Source organism: Castor canadensis, chromosome 6 (assembly GCF_047511655.1).
Source record: "Castor canadensis chromosome 6, mCasCan1.hap1v2, whole genome shotgun sequence".
Classification (NCBI taxonomy): Eukaryota; Metazoa; Chordata; class Mammalia; order Rodentia; family Castoridae; genus Castor; species Castor canadensis.
In genome coordinates, this window is record NC_133391.1 from 148,770,027 (window position 1) to 148,789,259 (window position 19,233).

At 40.6% G+C, this 19,233-nt stretch overlaps 1 protein-coding gene across 1 annotated transcript; it reads right to left on the minus strand.

The window, feature by feature from the left end:
• Positions 1-779: 779 nt before the first annotated feature.
• Positions 780-11,649, minus strand: Sub1 (SUB1 regulator of transcription). The gene is made up of 5 exons (XM_020180526.2): positions 11,522-11,649; positions 8,928-9,000; positions 6,883-7,005; positions 2,071-2,179; positions 780-1,112 (listed from the first exon to the last, which is right to left on the minus strand). The coding sequence occupies exons 2-5, from the start codon at positions 8,997-8,999 to the stop codon at positions 1,033-1,035; spliced, it is 384 nt and encodes a 127-aa protein (XP_020036115.1). The 5' UTR covers position 9,000; positions 11,522-11,649; the 3' UTR covers positions 780-1,032.
• Positions 11,650-19,233: the final 7,584 nt, after the last annotated feature.

Here is a 19,233-nt window from a genome sequence, read left to right on the forward strand (position 1 = left end):
GAATGCCATTGTTTAGTAGGGTGAATGCAAAATAAACTGTACTGAAGCAGAGGCCAAAAAACATAAATATGTGCTCTTTCCCCCTAAAAACTGATGGCATTACTGACAGGTATACTCAGTGACATCTCTGATTACACACATAATCCGTACTTCATGTCATAAAATGAAATGTTAGGCCCACTTCACAATTTTTGTTAACTCCTATTCTAGTTTAACAATATATGAATTTATAGGTATCATCCCATGATAAACATACTTACTAAGTGAAAGCTAATCCATTATTTTCTTAAGTGATAACTACATAAAACACTATTGGTAATGATAATCACTTGCCATTCAAGCCATGTAACAAAACTGTATCTGCTAATACTTAATACAGAAGATTTAGTAATGTAGTTCTCATATAATATTTTAATTATAACTTATAGCAGTAACATTTTTGACAGTCTGACTTTCCAAAATCAGCGTAACATATCCAAGGAAATATAAGGAGTGAAGTGAATACAGAACATGAAGAGATTACATTATTAAAGGAAAATGAAGGAAAAAAAAGGAAAGTGAAATAGTGGGGTGGAAAAGTCAAACAAGTTTATAGACATTTGGTTAGAAGGGACGAGATCAAGTATGTACTTCATAAATCAAAGCTGAAAGATTCAATGAAATATAAAAATCTTTTTTAATGTAAAAGCTGAATTCAAACTAACAGGACTTATAAAACTGTTCTTTTAGCCTTAAAACAGTACCTACACTAGTCTTTTGATCAAAAAAGGGCACAACAATTAAGGTTGTAACTACTTGATTTTATTTTACACTAGGTGGGGGACACAAAGCAATCCTCCTTAATAAAGTTGACAAGTAGTGTCACTCAGAACATTTTTAATAATGCACATTTAAAAAAAAGTATTCATCTTACAAATTGTTCTGCGATCCAAATATACAATAGCTTGGAAAACAATGTTTAGAAAACAAAAGCCAATGTAAAAAGACAGATTAAAACAACTAGAACAGTACAGGTTTTATATGGCTCAGATTTTACAGTTTTCTTACTGCATCATCAATGTCAGAAATCTGTTCCTTCAACTGGCTCCATTGCTCCGGATTTAAAGAAATACCTAAAACAAAAGAAAAAGTTGAAAAATTCAAAATTGAAAATCAAGTTATTTTTTTTTTTAAATTAGGATATATTCGTTGTACAGGGGGATCACTTGTGACAATTTAAAATAGGCTTACACTGTACATTGGGTTAGATTGCCCCTTCATTTCTCCCCTACCCCTGCAACCCCCTCCTCACTCCACTTAAAGCACCTGCAAGATGTTTAATCGCTCTTTTTGTGATGAAGCCCATCATCCATACTTCCCTACCTTCATCTCCAGTCACCCTCCCCTCTTGCATAAGTAACCAGTGCGCATGCGCACCTACACTATACCTATTTTACAGTTCTGGAAAAAAAAAATCAAGAATTCTTGAGGATTCTCATACTTTCAACTAAAATGTTTATAAAAATTGCCATTTTGTTTTTTGTGTTTTTGCAGTGTAGGAAATCAAACTCAGGGCCTCACACATGCAAAGCACCCCCCCTTGACCCATGAGCTACACCACCAGTCCCAAAACTGCCATTTTGAATGGCACAATGTACAATATTGAGATGCTGTTAGACACTGACATCAAGATATTGAAAGCTTACATTTGCTCATTAGATTCATCACAATTTCCGGAGCAGACCAAGTTTGTATCCATTTTAACTTCCTACAGTGCATCCTGCATAATGCCCTTTTCTACCAGAGAACATATGGTAATCTGAAGATATATCACACAGATACCTTCAAACTAAGGTTTCACATGTGACACCCCCATTACTACATCCAGTCACTTTCAGTATTTGCTCCCAAACTGGCACAGGAATTCAAGGTGAATGACTGCCTAATCTGCTTCAAAACTGCTGGGAATTAAAGATAATCAACTTAATAAACTTGATCTTTGTGCACCCTGCCAACATATCAAGTAAGGTAGGCTACTCAGAAACAATTTAGTCCCAACATTAAAATCAAACTGAAGAAATCAAACCTTACCTTTTCTTCCTGGTTTCATTTCACCTTCCTGATCCATCCAATATTCTCTAATGTCAATTAGAACTTTCCCTTTAAAGTCCCGAACACTGACATATCTCATTTTTCCAATCTGGGGGCGGTTAAAAAAAAAAGAACACATAAAAAGAGGTGTTCAACAGTGATGTCCGTTTCCATATTTACAACTTGCTGCACACTATTTTTAATCATGAAAATAATTAGTATTATATCTGTAACCAAAGGAAACCACCTTTTATAGTATAATTCAGCAATCCTACTTCTGGGTATACAAAACACTTGTATACTTAACAGTGTATATGCTGAGGAATATATTTTTAGGTAACTTTGTCATTGTGCAAACATCAGAATATACTTACACAAACTAAGACAGCTACAATGTCAGTATATGCCCACCACTATATAAGTGGTCTGTAACTGACTGAAAAGTTACAGGGCAAGTGACTATGTATGTGAAAGAACTGACAACAGGGTCTCCAAAAGAATTCTGCACACCCATGTTCATAACTGCTTTATTCACAAGAGACAAGACATAGAAGCAACTCAAATGTCCATCCACAGTTCAATACATGAACAAAACATGATATACATGTATAATGGAATATTACTCAACCCTTCAGAAGGAAATCCTGCCACAGGCTACACATGGATTAATTCTGAGCACAGTGCTACGTGAAATAAGTCAGTCATTAAATGACAGCAATACTGTTTGATTCAACCTACATGAGATATCTAAAGTCTAAAACAGTCAAATTCATAGAAACAATTTATAAAAAAAAAAAAGACAAAGAATTGGACAAATTCTTCCTTCACAAAAAATATAAAAAATAACCAATAAATAAGATCAAAATTGTGCAATGAACTCAGACACTAGGGAAATGCAAAGTAAAACAACATTAAGCTACTATAACACACCAATTAAACTGGATAAGATTAAAAATGCTAACTGAATACCCAGTGAGGACTGGAACTGTAATCTCATACGGGGTGGGGTGTGTAAAATGACAGTCACTTGGAAAACAGTTTGACGGTGTCTTAGAAAGTTAAACACATACCTATCCCATGGTCCAGCAAAAGTATCTGATCTTTATCTAAAACAAAATGTCCACAAAAAGACTTATACAAGAATATTCCCTGAAGTTTTATGTCTATTAATCCAAGACTCAATACAAATGTTCATCCCAGGTGAATGGAAACAAATTGGAAACTCATCAGAGTATTACTCACCAATAAAAAGGAACCAACAGAAAAGACACAAGGATGAATTTCAATTCATTATGCTGAGCAAGAGAAGCCAGACACACACAAAAAAAGACACCATATGATTCTATTTATATAAAGTTCTAGAACAGGCCAGAGAAATCTACAGTGACAGGAATCAACCAGATCAACGGTTCCATGAAGCAGAGATGACTTTAAAGGGAGACCAAAAAGGAGCTCTCTAGTGATGAAAATGCTCTGATCACAGGGTATATACACCTGTGACAGCTCATCAAATTATGCTTTTAAATGTGCACATTTTATTGCACATAAACTATATTTCAATTAAAAAATATTTAAGCCAAGCATGGTGTTCATGACTGTAATCTCAGCTACTGGGAGATGAGGAAGATTGCAGTTCAGGATGAGCCCAGGCAAAAAAATTAGTGATAAGCTGAATATCGTGTTGCACAACTCTAATCCCAGGTAAGGAAGATCACAGCCTGAGGCCAGCTCCAAAGAAAAAACCCAAGACCCTATCCAAAAAATAACAAAATAAAAAAGAAGGGGAGGCTTTTGCAGCATGGCTCAAGAGGTAGAGCACCTACCTAGCAAGCACAGGCCCTACCTCAGTACCATCAAAATAATTTTTAAATAAAAAATTTTCCTTTAAAACATGGGCTTGCTCAACAGCAACTTCTCCCAAGTTCTTAGAAAGCATGAAAAAAGAAAAAAGTGATGAGGAGATACTAATACAGGGATACAATAATTTAAAGTAGAAAGAATAAAGATCACTGAAATCACATTTCATAGGAAGAATCAGATACACATTTTATGTGCATATAATCTAAAGACTAAGGAAAAAAACGTGCATCCTATATGATGTGTTTCTTAACACTGTTTTTGATTTCCTGTCCCCTTGAGGTTATGAATAGTCCTTTCAAATACAAAAAATAAATAAATAAAATAAACTTTAAAAGCACCATGGTTCTCTATCTACTCACCTAGGCAGAACTTAACATTATTTCTCCAAGTTTTATTCTCCAGAGGTGTAAGTACATCGTTTAAAAAACATCCTGCCCTACAGCTACTAGCAAACACTCAATTTTAATTTGGATTTTAGATCTATTTGTTTTGGGCAAAGTACAGCTGATGACCTGTGTTCTCAAAGATTCTAACATTTCATGATCTAGCAATGTCTACAACAGTTCTCTGTAGCAGCTGTATTCAAAGCACCTTCTTGGCAAAAACAAATACAGAAAATACATAGCTCTATTTAAAAAAAAAAAAAAAAAAAGCCCACACAGTGGGGTTACTGTTTTTCCATCCAACCAAAACTCATCCTTCAAATGTGTAGGGGTGAATATGGCAGAAACATTGTGAACTCATGTATGGAAATGGAAAATGAGACACTCTGAAACTATTCTAAGAATGGGGAGAAGGGTGATGGATTGGGTGATTTTAACTAAGATATATTATAAGCATTCTTGTCAATGTCACAATATACCGCCAGTACAATAAAAAAACAAAGTCATGCCCCTTCCCCCAAAAAACGTCCATCCTTCATCCATCTTTCTAATACACTTATGAAGCCCTTACTACTAATAAGAATGAAGGCCTAGTTTAATATCATACAGTCAATGTACTCTAATCTGCTCTTAAACTGATTGCTAGGAGCCTTTCCAAATGATTTAAGAACTGATGCTCCAGGCTGAGGAAGTGGCTTAAGTCGTAGTGCACCTGCCTAGCAAGCGCAAGGCAATAGTTCAAACCCCAGTACCAACAAAAAGAAAGAGAGAGGAATAAAACTCAAATCCTTAATATGCATGCCCTATAAGATCTGCCCTTTGTTCTTCTCATCAGCTAGCTCTCCCACCTATAACCTGACCCAGACTTTCCAGGCTCCAGTCGCAAAGGTATTGAACACAATGAACAATCCAAGTTCTTCCCCACTATTCCCTATGTGTGAAGAAAATACTTCCCTCTGCCATACACTTTACATGGCTTGAGGTGTAAATGCCACTTCTACAGCCTAGCATTCCCAGAACACCTACTCCCTCATAATAACCTGCCCCTTTACTGCTCAGGCCTCATCATGATTTTTAACTATGTGTTTTATCTGTATAATTTTTATCCCCTAAATTTCATGAAGCTGCAGACCATGTCTATGTGGCTCACCACTGCAATCCAAAACCTGGCAAAGCCTGAATAAAATACAAAACACAGTAAGCATTCAATTTACTATCCATTCAAAGCAATGACGGCTCTTTTGTAATATTTTCTTACAAACAATTACTTATGGTCTCTATCACATTAACCTGGTCTGTCTCTCATTCCTCTAAGTTTTACAGACGTCAGAGGATTTAAACCTGTAATGAAATAATTCATCTGTGCTTTATTTTCTTTATCAAGCAGTATTAAAAGCAAAATTGAGTTAAGACACTTGACTTCTATTTTCCATTCCACCTTAATCCTGGGCACTCCAGCTTTCCAGGTTTAAAAAAACAAAACTTAAATGCAGCATCACTTTCTACTCAAACAAATGCTTATCCCTCCTTGAACATTTGTTTTCTTGCTCCCACTATTATACTCTTTTCTTACACCATCTCCTATCTTGACCTACATCCTCTTTCTTCTATCCTCCACTGGAATATTACCAAAGGCATGCCCTTAACTGCCACCCTTTTTTCCTCAGATACATGCTTTCTTTAGTGGATGGTTTCAGTCAACCATTTTGATGATTCCAGATGAACATTTCCCACCCAAGACTTCCAGGTGCTACAGGAGATCCTATTTATTTGATCACATTTAAAATTGGGTCCACTTGTCACTGATGCTTAATTACTCTGGTACCTTCTTCCTCATTGGCATCTTTATAATCATCACTATTTCTTCCTTAGGGAAATGCCATCTAACCTTCATCACACACAGATTAAAGCCTGTAATTACCTCTGCAGTCTCACTGACATCTATTTATCCTCAATGCCACTTCCCCTCACAAAGTCTGAAGTTCTCCCATCAATCTCCCTAAGGAACCCGAGAAGCTGTACCAGGCCTTTCCTACTGTGCTTATCAAAACCCTCCATGAACGTCCCTCTCTTTACAAACACAACCCATTCCACTTTTCTGTTTGTTTCTTCTTCTTCTTCTGGTTCATATGCAAGGCTTCACATGCTAGGCAAGCAGTCTTAACACTAAGCTGTATTCCCAGCACTGTTTGTTATCAGTTCAAAATTAATCAAGTCATACTACTACTTCTCCAATAATATCCTATTGATACTGCACAGTCCAATATTCAACCTACCTTCTCCAAGCTGCTTTCTCAACACATAGTTCCCAATCTCTTTGAGTTTCTCTAACATTTAGATTTATATTGTTTTAAATATACCAAAACTATGGACTTCTAGACTTTTACAATGTCCAGCATTACATACTTTCATTTCTAACTTGTTCGTATATTTTAATAACTATCCTTAGCCAAGAGGATTTTAACATGTATAAAAGACTGTTAGGTGGTACCAGATCAAGGTACTTTTAACACATTCTTTAAACAAGTGAGAGTAATTCCACAATATGTAAAGAAATAACCAACTTTACCTGAAACATGTTATCATCTCTGCTGCTGCTGCTCTGCTTGGAAGATGCCAGAGCTCTTGAGGTTTCACCACTCTTTTGCTTCTTTACAGGTTTTTCTGGAGCAACCTGCTTTTTCCTCTTTAACTTGAAAGAAAAAGGAAGAAGTATGCTTAAAATTTCCCACATAATAAAGGGCATCTCAGATTCAAAAGATTCCATTACTTTGGAAAATTTAAAAGTTCACAAAGCTACATTAAGAAAAAATTATATACATAGCAAAGTTTCACTTAATATAACTATGAATCTAAACTACATTGTATTTCAAACACTGATGTCAGGATCCCAAAGATACTTCATGCTCTTGAATGATAGCCACAAGAACAGTCATCTTGAGAACTGGGATTCTACCTAAGATTACTTTGAAAGGAAGAAAAATAAAAATCACTGAAGACACATAGCAATGTGGTCAATTAGCTTTCAAAAGCGGAAGAATGTTTTTAAAGCAGTATTGTAAAATCTTTTTATGTAACCGCATCCTAAAAATAAGTTAACATAAAAACCCACTGAGCTTCCCAACCTTAACAGTAGAGGGCAGCCATGTTCTTTCTTAGTAGAACAGCACACAATTTTTTTTTTTTTTTTTTTTTTTTGTGGCACTGGGGATGGAACCCAAGCCCTTCCAAGCTAAGCTTTCTACCACTGAGCTATAGCCTCAGTCCAAACTGGTATCTTAATGTTACTAAATCTAACATTCTTAAATTAAAGGAAGCTAAGTAAAATATTACCCGTATATACCTAACATGAAATGAAAAAGTATTTTATAAGTGCTTACAGGATTAATAGTGCTATTTAAGATAAAGAGCAAAAATTAGTTCAACAAGCAGGACTAGCACACACCTGGTACACAAAGCTTCAACATGAAATTTGTCAGGTAAACATTCAAATGTTACAATGATACAAATTTTAAAAATTAAGACTTTCTTAAGCAGAGCTATATATGCTCTTTGAAGACTCACTTTAACCTTCTAAATGATGCTATATTATGTATATGCATTTACAGGTTCCAACTTCCTCCAGATTCCCCCCTTATGCTTTCCCTTTTGATACAAGGATTGCTTTGGAAGAAAATAAGATGAGGGGCCTTCTGTTTTTGAGTAAATTCTTGGAAATCACGGGTCTATGGAAGCTAATAATTACTTTTTACAAAGGAGCTATACCAACTAGGAAGAATACAACCAACTTATTCCACTTCTAGGATATGAATGTTTATTCATATACAAAAAACTTCTTTGAAAAGTGAGGAAGGAAGTCTTGACCACAGAGTGAGAGACTCAGTTATGCTCCACTGAGATGCTCAATTAAGTGGAATGCAGAGTTTACAGAACAGTTGTCATCTTATGCAGAAAAAGACTATTCTGTCAAAATGGATAATTTCAGGATAGGTTTTTGCTGGATGCTTATTTATTTAGCTAAAAGGAAGAGTTCAGATCAAATAACTTTTAACCTTAAAATGCACCAAGACTAAAATTTCAGTAATCTTCGTGTGTGGTTTGGGGTGGGGGGGGGGTGAGGAAGGATGACCAGAAGGCAGTCAGAATTAACATATTCAAAATTTCAGGTAATTTGATCCAACTACTACAAACAAAATCTACAGATTGAGCAGATTTTCAAAATAATAACTAGTAGTATCTTTGGCCTAATAAGAATTCTATTCCCTTACTAGAGCCTAAGGAATTGGCTCTGCAACGTCATCAACAAAAGGGAAATCAGGTTTGGGACCTGTGATTGTGGAAGCACAGTAAGTGGTTCAGAGGCACCTATTTGGATTCTCATTTTAAGCCTTCTGGTCATGTTGTCCACCTATCAATTCCAACACATGGGAGGCTGAGATTATCCAAATTCAAGGACAGCCAGGGCTACACAGTGAGTTCCAGGACAGCCTGGGCTAAACTCATCTCTAAAAAAGAAAAAGAAAGAAAATTGGCCTTTTACTATCCTTCAGAACTAGATGTGAGCAATATGGCTGAATTAACATCACAAAAATGACTTGGTACAGTAAAAGTCACCTTTTTGTCAACTTCACTGTCAGAATCACTTCCAGAAGAGCTTGAAGAAACAAGTTCCTTTGATTTAGGCATTCTGAAAGAAAAATGTATTAAATAATTTACAAGTTACTCTTTACCTTCAGTAATCCCTCTATCAAAAAAAAAAAAAAAAAAAAAAAAAAAAAAAAACCCCAATGGCTCTACCATTTTGTGGTACCGGAGTTGTTACAATGAACATGAGTTCATCTGCATGTGTCTAAATGGCAAATTACAAGCAGAGTAAAATGTTATGCTAGGAGCCCAGTTAGGAAAAAGGATTGCCTTGCACAAATTCTTCCACTTCTTTCTTAAAGACAGTGTTCTTTTCAATACTTCATTTTAGGTGGTTAGAAGTGCACAGATAGGATAATCTGCATGAAGGCAGCTGACAATTACTGTAAAATCAGAAGAAATGTAAGTAATTCTACTCAGTACTGCTTTACACTTCTCACTGAGATTAGACCATGTAGAATTACTCAAAGAATGAGCCTACCATTCACATTAAGAGAAAACAGCTATGCTATGCAACTGTGGCATCCAATTTACTTTGCACTTATAATCAATTATTTTTACCTATTCTCCCCCCAAACCACCCCCAGTATTGGGGCTTCAACTCAGGGCCTACACCTTGGGTCACTCCACCAGCCTTTTTTGTGAAAGGTTTTTTCGAGATAGAGACCCTTCTCTCAGAACTATTTTCCCGGGCTGACTTCGAACATGATCCTCCAGAATAGCTAGGATTATAGGCATAGACTTAACCCAGCGCCGGGCTTTTACCTATTTTATATCCATTAATTTTGACCTTTTAACCACACCATCAAAATAACAAGTACTAATTCAGCATTCAAAGTTATACATAATTCACAACATTTTACACTGATTTTCTACTCTGGAATATAACTAAAATTTAAAGATCTGTTTATGGGCAACCTCCCCCGCCCACTACACAGACTAGTACTTTGCTTGGAATTGGATGTTTCCTTAGTGCCTGAGCGTAAGAGAGAAATTATCTGAAGGTCTAAACCCCAAATTTCAGGGCTTGTGGGTACCTCTTTTCAAGGCACTTACACCAGATAGCAAAATGCTAATTAATCGTCAAAGGACCTTTTGCACTCTCCACCTCAGAAAAAACTAGGTCCTATTAATTTTTGTATGCCTTTAAGAGACTAATAAACACAACATACTCTATGACTGTTGAAAAAAAAAGGGGGGGGAGGGGGGAAGACTTCAATTTCTTCTTAAAACAACATAACAATTCGGCTCTGTAGACCAAACTTGCATTAGCGCTGACATACAATGTTTTGCAATAGGAGGTCAAGGTAAAAGAACTGACCATTACATTTTTATGAAGTTCAAACCATGCCCAATCAGACCACTTTGATTTTAACTAGCAATTACCCAAATGTAAGGGTAAAATAAAAATAAATGTTCATAAAGACGTTCCATACACTTTTCCTATTACTGTTCCATTTTACAACCTAATCTCTAAAATCAGTTTAGTTGTTTTCTATGCAACTGCCCGAAAACATAACCTATTTTTCACTTACAAACAGTCATGCATAACTACCTCCTATTACGAAAAGCTGCCTGGAGGGTCTACAATAATTTCAAAGAACCACCTCGTATTTAACCCAAATAAGTCTATTCAAGAAAACAATGTGATGGAAACTAAAGCCAGTCTCTTTGAGCTTTCCACAAAAAAAAAAAAAAAAAACTTTTACTTAACTTGGCTTTACTGTTCCAAAAGGAGGTAGGGGCTCGGAATTTAGGCATATAGGAACTAAAGCAGCTATTGCAGAATATATAAAGCTCAACTAAAAAAAGAAAAAAAAAATCTTCAGCCTCTGGAGGCCGGTGGGGGAGGATTAGAGAAAACGAAGCGCAAGTTAATTGGCGTGAAGGGCAAAGACTTGATCGAGCAGCACGAGGTGAGAAGCTCAGCGCCCGAGGGTCGCACTGCCCGGGAGCCCCGACCACCTGGCTGGCCGCTGCTGGGACGAGGGGCGTGGGAGGCGGCCGAGGAGACCGTGTGGGAAGAGGAGGGGCTTGCACCAAGCGCCATTTTCTCCTCTCAACGCGTTCCCTCTCCCCGCAACCAGTCTCCTTCCCCACCGCCACCGCCCCCTTCAGACCAGGTCCGCACCCCTCCCTCCGCCCCCGGCCCCAAAGCGCCCCCCACCCCATGAGCCAGGGTGGGGCCGCACGAAAGCACGCGCCTCCGCCAAGGGCGGCCGCCGCCGCATTGTCCCGGGGCGCCCGGCCCCCCGCCCGCCGTTCTCCACTCCCACCCCCACCACGCCGCGCTCCCAGGCCCGAGGCCGCCCCGCCCCCGCCGCGGCTCCGCGCCCTGCGGCGGGCGTCTAGTGTGGAGGTCCTCGGCCCGGCGGACGCGGGGTCGGAGACGGAGGAGGGGGCTCCGGGAAGCCCGGAGGGAGGGGAGGTCAGGCAGAGCCGCCACTCCTCGCGGCCGGGCCCCGCAAGGGGAGCAGGGGAAAGCCGCGAACGGCTCGCGGCCCGGGCGGGAGAGTCGGGATCCACGCAGGGGCCCCGTGGGTGGGGCCGGGCCCCGCACTCACGCTCCGCTCCTGCAGTCCGAACAGCCTCTCGCTCGCTCGCTCCTGACTGACAGAGAACCGGAAGTGACGGCACCCAAGGCAGCCGGCCCCGCCCCGCTGGAACGGCGGACACGTGATGGGGCGTGGCCTTACCGCTGAAACCGACACCGAGACCCTTTCCAGGGCCTTAAAGGGACCGCCCCTCGTCCCGAATGGACGCCACTGAACGGAGATGACACAGAAATGAGGCCTCACCTGAAAGGGAATGAGGGCGAGGAAAAGCACTGAGCTTTGCATTTGTTCAGTAAATGTGCTGTTGAAATGAAAGTGCTGTACTGAAAAAGATCAACACACTGACCTGTTTTCCCAGAAGTGATCCTCCTCCTGCCCCACTCCTCAGCAAAGCAAGCAAGCCAAAGTCACAGTATTTAATTCCACAAAGTCCAAGAAATGTTTACAGGACTTCAGAATCGAAGTCCTAGAGGTGTAACATAGTTGTGGTTTGAACACAAATGGCCCCCATAGGCTCACGTATTGAGGGCTTTGTTACCAGCTGATGGGCTTTTGGCAAGTGAGTGGATCTTAAGGGCTCTGACCTAATTGAGTGGATTAATCCTTTGATGGAGTCCTAACACGGTGGCATTATACGTTATACGAAGGGGTGAAAAGGGGGCGGTGGAGGCTAGTTGGAAGAAGTGGGGCATGTCCTTGGGAGCTGTAGCTTGTCCTAGCCCCTTCCTGTAATGCCTTTCTCTGCTTCTTGTCTGCCACTTCCTCCACTTATTTCTGCTACTAGGTTGTTCTGCCTCACCACAGGCCCAGAATCCACAGCGCCTAGGACAATGGGCTCAACCCTCTGAAACTTTTCCCCTTAGGTTGTGTACGTCAGGTATTTTGTCACAGTCACACTATAACACAGTAGTTAGCAGAAGAAATCCATTCGACAAGCAGAAAAAAAGCTAATAGATTATTTGAATATGTATTTGATGTCTACTACAGTAAAGAATATAGACATATATTTATCAGGCAACCATAGTGTGCCACACATTGCATGAGATACTTTACATATATTACTCATCCTAACAAGCACTTTTCCAAAGTGGAATGGAGGTGTGGTTCAAGTGGTAAAGCAGGAATGGAGGTGTGGTTCAAGTGGTAAAGCAGGTATGCTTTGCAAGTGAAAAGCCCTGACTTCAAATCCTAGCCTCATAAGAAAAAAAAAAAAGCAAAGTGGGAATGAATATTCTCTCTATTTTATAGTTGAGAAAGCCAGCAGTCAGCATGGTAAAATAAACTTAAGTGATTCAAACCTTGCACTTTCTGACACACTGCTACCTACTGAGGAAGAAAGGAAAAGCGACAGCACATTCCTACTTTATGAGATGTTGGGCCAGATTACCACTTTCAAAAAATAAAACACCATATAATTCCTTGTATATGAAGTTCAAATATAAGCAAAAATGATCTATGAGGACAGAAATCAGGTTGCCCTGAAGGATGTCTTTGGGGAAAAGTGTGGAGGAAACTGCTGTGGCCCTGAAAACATATCTTGCTCTGGGCAATGGTTACACAGGTGAATACAGTTATAAAACTTTGCTTAAGATTTGTGCTTTTTACAGTGCCTAAGATACACTTCAATGAAATATACTAAAACAAAAATACTAAAATTAAATCATAAACTGGGCATAGTGGCCTGTAATCTCAGCAACTAGGAAGGCTGAAGCAAGAGGATCATTAATTGAAGACCAGCCTGGGTCTTCAAGAAACTTAAATTGTAGCAGATGAAATGTACTCAATAACCACTGTCTCAGTTTGGTAGCTTAGTAGCCTGTAGTGGCACAGCCAAAAGCAGTTAGGGAAGCTCTCACATGGACATTATAGTCAAATGACCAAAATTTCTTTAGAGACAACTGCACCTGAGAGCACGATGAGAGAGCCCACTACTCAGGACAAGTGGTTGGTCAGGGTTCATCAACTGGGTAACTACAGGATTGCCAGGCTGCCTGGGCTCTGGTCACCATAGAGTTGCACTAGTCAGGGTTCTTCAGAGGAATTGTAGCAACAGAATGTACATATAATCTTAGGAGGGGATTTATTTTACTAGTCTACATGATCGGAGGCTGGATAGTCCCACAATGCCCATCTGCAGGCTGGAGAGCCAAAGAAACCAGCAGCTGCTCAATCCATGAAATGTCAGAATAAGGAGACCCAGGGATTCAGCCCCAGCGTGAGGATGAGGCCTAGAAGGCCCCTGGAGAATCACTGATGCCAAATCACATATGAAGGCTGAAAAAGCTGGAGTCTGAAGTAATGGCAGCAACAATCCATGCATCCACTCAAGATAGAGTCAAGCGTGAACCAGGTGTGGTGGCAAATGTCTGTAATGCTAGCACTCAGGAGGCTGAGGCAGGAGGATTTTTAGTTCAAGGCCAACCTGGACTACCCCCAGCCTTCTGGACAGTACCCCCACATTCATGGCAGGTTTTCCCCACTCAATTCACTGAGCCACATGGCAATACTCTAGACATACCCAGAAGTGTTCTTTATCAATTTTCTAGGCATATCTCAATCTAGTCAAGTTGACAACCAAGATTAACCATTGCAGATGTGGTTCTCCCTGGAAATCTGGTGCAGTCTTGCAGAAGGGCCGGGGTTCAGAGCAGTGATCAACTTTCCTTCCCTTTTCCTAAGGTAGAAAAAGCTGTACAAACTTTAATCTGGTAGAGTGAACTACTCAAAAGTCCTTCCCCAGTTGGTTGGATATAAGCTTACCTGAGCATTCTGTGTACTTGCTTAATTCCGACAGAGGGAGCCTTTGGGGGTAAAAAAAAAAAAAGATCTATTTTTCTAAACTCACCCTCACTGGGGTTCAACTCTGCTTTCACTGAGTGCAGGGTGAGAGCCAACCTTCCTTATTGGTGCAGCCATGGACCGGTACTTAAGGCAGTCACCAAGAATAAACTCCTAAGCTTGGATAAGGCAAGAGAGGATGCAGGCCCAGGAGGCAGAGGAGGCCACAGTCCCCAGCAGAGCTGCATGTGGTAAGAAAGGGCTCAGTAGTGACCACCAGGCCTGAGGTCAGCTGCATTCCCTGCAGAAGATATGAGAGGTACATTCTCAAGATGGACATACCAGAGAACATGCACAGAGTGAGATCCCGAAGTGTGAAGGTTAGCAGATGGAAGAATGGTAAGGGATTCAGCAAAGTAAGCAAAGGACTCCTGTAAAATTTCAGAATGTTAACAGAATTAAGGTCCAAGGTGCTCGCCACTCGAAAGCCAGTATTCAGGAGATGAGCTTTCATAGGGAAGAATCAAGTTTATTCAGTCAATCTTTACAAGGTGAAGAGGCTCAACCTCAAAACCCCAATTGGAGGTGGGAACTCAGAAGAAGCACAAAGGCCTTTTATAGGGAGGGAAATGCGAGCATGGCAGGAAGTCCACATACGGAGAAAAATATCAGTCCTCCATGGCACATGTCTCCTTTTTTCTCCCACCTGGGCAGCAATTGGATTTGTGCTTCCTGAGGCTAGTTCCTGTGTTTTGTTCATTTACTTTTCTGGAAGTTAAACCTCATAGCAATATACAAAACTGAAGACTAAGGAGGGGCTTACAAAGTCATCAGATGTTCTGGGTTCTGTAAATCTAAGGAAATGCTATGTAGCAGTTAAAATCTTCTTTAGACTTTAGAGTGTGGAACAAAGTAGAGGAGAATGTAAAAAGGATAGGGGAGGGGAGGGTTAGGACAACTCCAAAGGAACAGCCCCTTTAGAAGAATTGCAGGTCAGAGGTACCAGAGAAGGCAGAAGAGGAGTGGGTTAAAATGAGGGCACTCTACATATGGAGAAATTACCCCAGTCCTATGGTTCCCACCAACCCCACCCTCATGGGAGAAGAGAACTATGAATTCTCTGGAAAAAATGGAAGGGATGGACTGAAATACGTGAAGGAGTAGGACGAAGCATACAGGAGGCTGAGCCACAATCAGGAAAACATTAAGTGTTTTCCTTCCCAGACCTTTCTAGCATTACTTGACTTTTAAAGGATTAAATGCAGACAAAAATACAAGTTAACTCCTCAAAATACATTTTGTGAAACATTTAATCAGAAAGAAATAAAAGTAGCCATGAAAATAAACACTGACACTGCACACTGTTTCTGGATCCTGCACACCTCCAATCTAAAGAAATCCTGTAAGTATCCAAGTGCACTTAAGTTAATATGGCATGTCCACCCCTTTCCCTTTAACAAAAGTTCTCATTCAAGTTCCTTGTCTCTGAGGGAACTGGGCACTATGCCTGCTGTAGGTTTTGGGTTTCAGTTCTCAGGGCCCACAGAGGTGAAGAACTGTTACAGAGATACACATTTTTAGAAGCAGGGAGACCTAATGTTTTGCATGCAAATTTAGTTGACTCAGTTTTCTTGGGTCTGATACTCTGTGAAAATTTTGAGCAAATCCTTAATCCTAAGTGATATCCATTAAATAAAAGTACATGTAATTCAAAAGAATCAAAATAATTTCTTAAACTCAGGCAAAAGAGGAAGGAGTCTTTATTATTATTATTATTATTATTATTATTATTTTAAGCAAAATTAGACTGTGGTTACTTTTGAATAGTGGGAGGGAGCCCTAGTTCACATGCATTTGTACAGGATGGTGTGGAGAATGGCCCCTTTTATAGAAAAACTCGTAGAAGGCAACTCCAGATGTGGAAGGATCCCCACTCCTCACTCCAGGCCTTGGTCTGAAAGAAGAGGGTGACACAAAAAAGAAAGCTAAGTAAATGTGCCAAATTTGGTGGACTGGTAAGCACCTCAGAAAGGGAGCAGTCCGGGGAGCAGGGCTGAAAAGAGAAATGAGTGAGGGAAATAGCTCGGGAACTGTGGCAAGACCAGAGCTTAAGATGGGGACAACCACAGAGGGAGAAATTCCTGGAGGCCCATGTGGCAGGGGCCGGTTAACGCTTCCTGGATCATTGTGCTAACACTCTCTAATACGCATTCCTCCCAGAACCAGAACGGCAGAAAAAGACTTATTCAAGTAGTAGGTTATTTTGTAGTTATCCAGTGTGGCTCTTGCTCCTAGCACTTTCTGCTTTCCAACCCTTCTCCCCGCCCCCATTTTGTCAGCTTCAGCATTCCGCAAGGAGATGGATGTTATAGCAAAGCACAGCAGTCAGATGCTTGGCTTTTGGCTTTGTAACTGTTAGGATTCCAGACATAAATTATAGATTTAAAATAATATGTGATGGATCAAACCAGTTCTTCCTGCCCCTGCCCCACTCTTGTTAGCTACTGAGACTGTGAAGGAGAAGTCAGAAGAGAAAGGGGATAAGACTCCTCTGTCATACCTTTGATGAGTAGCTCAGTTCCCTGTGTCCTGACCATCCCTGGAGAAGGAAGGAACCATCAAGTACCCAGAGGGTTGAGGATGCAGGGAAGAAAGAGAGACCCCCTCTACTCCCCTTAGTTCTTAAGTGGCCTATTTGAATGGATCTAGAAATCCAATTAATGCTAGAACTGATTAAAAAGAAAAAAAGCATAAAAGTTTTATTAAATTTACATGTACATTGGGATCCTCACAAGATAACAAAGTCAGAAGAAATGACCAAAGCATGATGGTTTCATACTTTTTGCTCAAAGAACAATAAATCTGTGAAAGAATGACGAAACAAATGGCTATCTAGGCCGGGGTAGTAAGTTCTAGGGATGTTACTAATAGATATATGGGGTAGGGAGATACAGAAGCTGGTGGAAGATATGGGTAACGTCAAAGAGTTTATTTATTTGGGTTAATTGCAGCCCCAATTACTAGTTTGTGTTGATCATGGCTATTTTCAGGCCTAGGAATGTGAAAGAGATCACTTCCAAAAATTCTTCATGGCTGCTGCCTGTACAGAAAGACAGGCCAAACGGCCCTTTCTGAAATCCTCAAGTGATTTCAACTCGAAATAATCTTTGTATCAATTTGGTATATTGTGAGATGGCAGGCACATTCTTAACTCCTTCAGGGGTCTGAGAGCCAAGCAAAACAATGCATTGCTTTCCGTGGGTCAGACTCTCAGAGCTCCTCTGCACCCTGCAGGGTATGAGTAGAGATGCCTGTGGAGTGCAGCAAGGACGGCAGGACCAAGACAGCCTTACTGAGTCCCAGTACCCCCAGGGTGCTGCAAACTCAGTGGAATGTCTCCTCTTCTGAGAGTGGAACAAATGTGTTACTGATAGCCAGCAGATCTGAGGAGGCCAGGACCTGCAGAGAGTAGGTGGAACAAGGGCACCTCAACAAATACCTGTGTGGAGAAGTGAGAAGGACAAGAACCAGGCAAGATGTGGTTTAAGCAAAAGACAGTGTGGAAAGATGGTGAAAACAGGCCAGACCCCTCTCCCACCTCACCTGATGCTCTGACACTGTAGCAGCCCACTCCAGCTCTACCCAGAATTTAGAAAGGATTAAACAAGGAATAGGAATGATCTTGAGTTTGGCCTGAAATTGGCAAAGGTTAAGCTTCTGCCGCTAGATGGAATTGATACTGCAGCGTTGTTCATGTCCTGGTGTAGACTGAAGACACTGCCCAGGAGTCAGAGAAAGAGAGAGAGAGAGAGAGAGAGAGCATGCCAGCTATATCATCTCTGTTGTTTTCTTCCCTCACAACCATGATTTCATTATAATCATGAGAAAATATCTAGCCAATGCATATTGTAGGACAGTCTACAAAATACCCGACACTCTACGTGAGTGTCAAGGACAAGAAAAATAAGGAAAGACTGAGAAACTCAGCAACTGGAGGAGATAAGCGGACATGGCAAATGATGCAATATGGGATTCTGGATTGCATCCTGGAACAGAAAAAAATAATACAGTGGAAGAACTGGAGAAATCTAAATAACTGAGTTTAGTAGTTTAGTTAATTTTATTGTACTAACATCAATTATTTATTTTTGAGAAAGTCACCATGGTCTGAAAGATGTTAACATTAAGGAAGCTGAAAGAAAGCCAATATTTTGAGATGTTAAAAAAAAAAATCAAAGAGTCTATGTCACACAGCCTCTGCTTTCCCTCCTTAGTTCTAAATAAATGACCAGTCCTGACATTGAAGTCCAAGTTCTACCCTACCTCTCTGGTTGTTTCTTATGCCATCTTTCATTTGGTCCATTCCACCTTAGCCACTCTGGCCTTCTAGGTACTCTGAACCCCTCTTCAAGGAACCCCTTTGTCCCTGCCTCCTTGTAGGCGTGGCTTCTGTATTTCAAATCTCAGCTAATGTCACTTGTTTGCAGAGGGGCCTCCTTTAACTATCTCCCCCAGTAATCTCTGTCACAGTATAATCATCTATAATTTATTTCCAATCTTTCCTCCTCCAGAATGCTTTCTCCATGAAGGCAGAGACCTTGTCTATCTGTTCTCTGTGTTGCACACCTGGCCCCCAGCACAGTGCCCCTTGCCCATTGCTTCAGACTGAAGCAATGTCCCCTTAAAGTGATGTGTTGGATCCTAACCCCCATGATAAGAGTATTAGGAATTGGGTGATGAGAGAGTAGCCCTCAGGATGGGATCAGTGGCCTTGTAAGAGAAGGCCCGGAGAGCTCCTTTGCCCCTTCTACCTGTGAGGCTCTCTATGAACAAGTAAGCAGGATCTTAGCAGATATCAAATATGCTAGCACCATGATTGTTGCTGCCCCAGGCTCCAGAATGTGAGAAAGAAATTTCTGTATTGCAAGTCACCTGGTTTATAG

Coding starts and splice junctions, on each gene's coding strand:
- Sub1 (XM_020180526.2), bottom strand. CDS start 8,999: ATGCCTAAATCAAAGGAACTTGTTTCTTCAAGCTCTTCTGGAAGTGAT. Junction 2,180..6,882: donor GAGATGATAACATGTTTCAG/GTAAAGTTGGTT, acceptor AACCGCCCCCAG/ATTGGAAAAATGAGATATGT. Junction 1,113..2,070: donor AATGAAACCAGGAAGAAAAG/GTAAGGTTTGAT, acceptor CTTTTGTTTTAG/GTATTTCTTTAAATCCGGAG.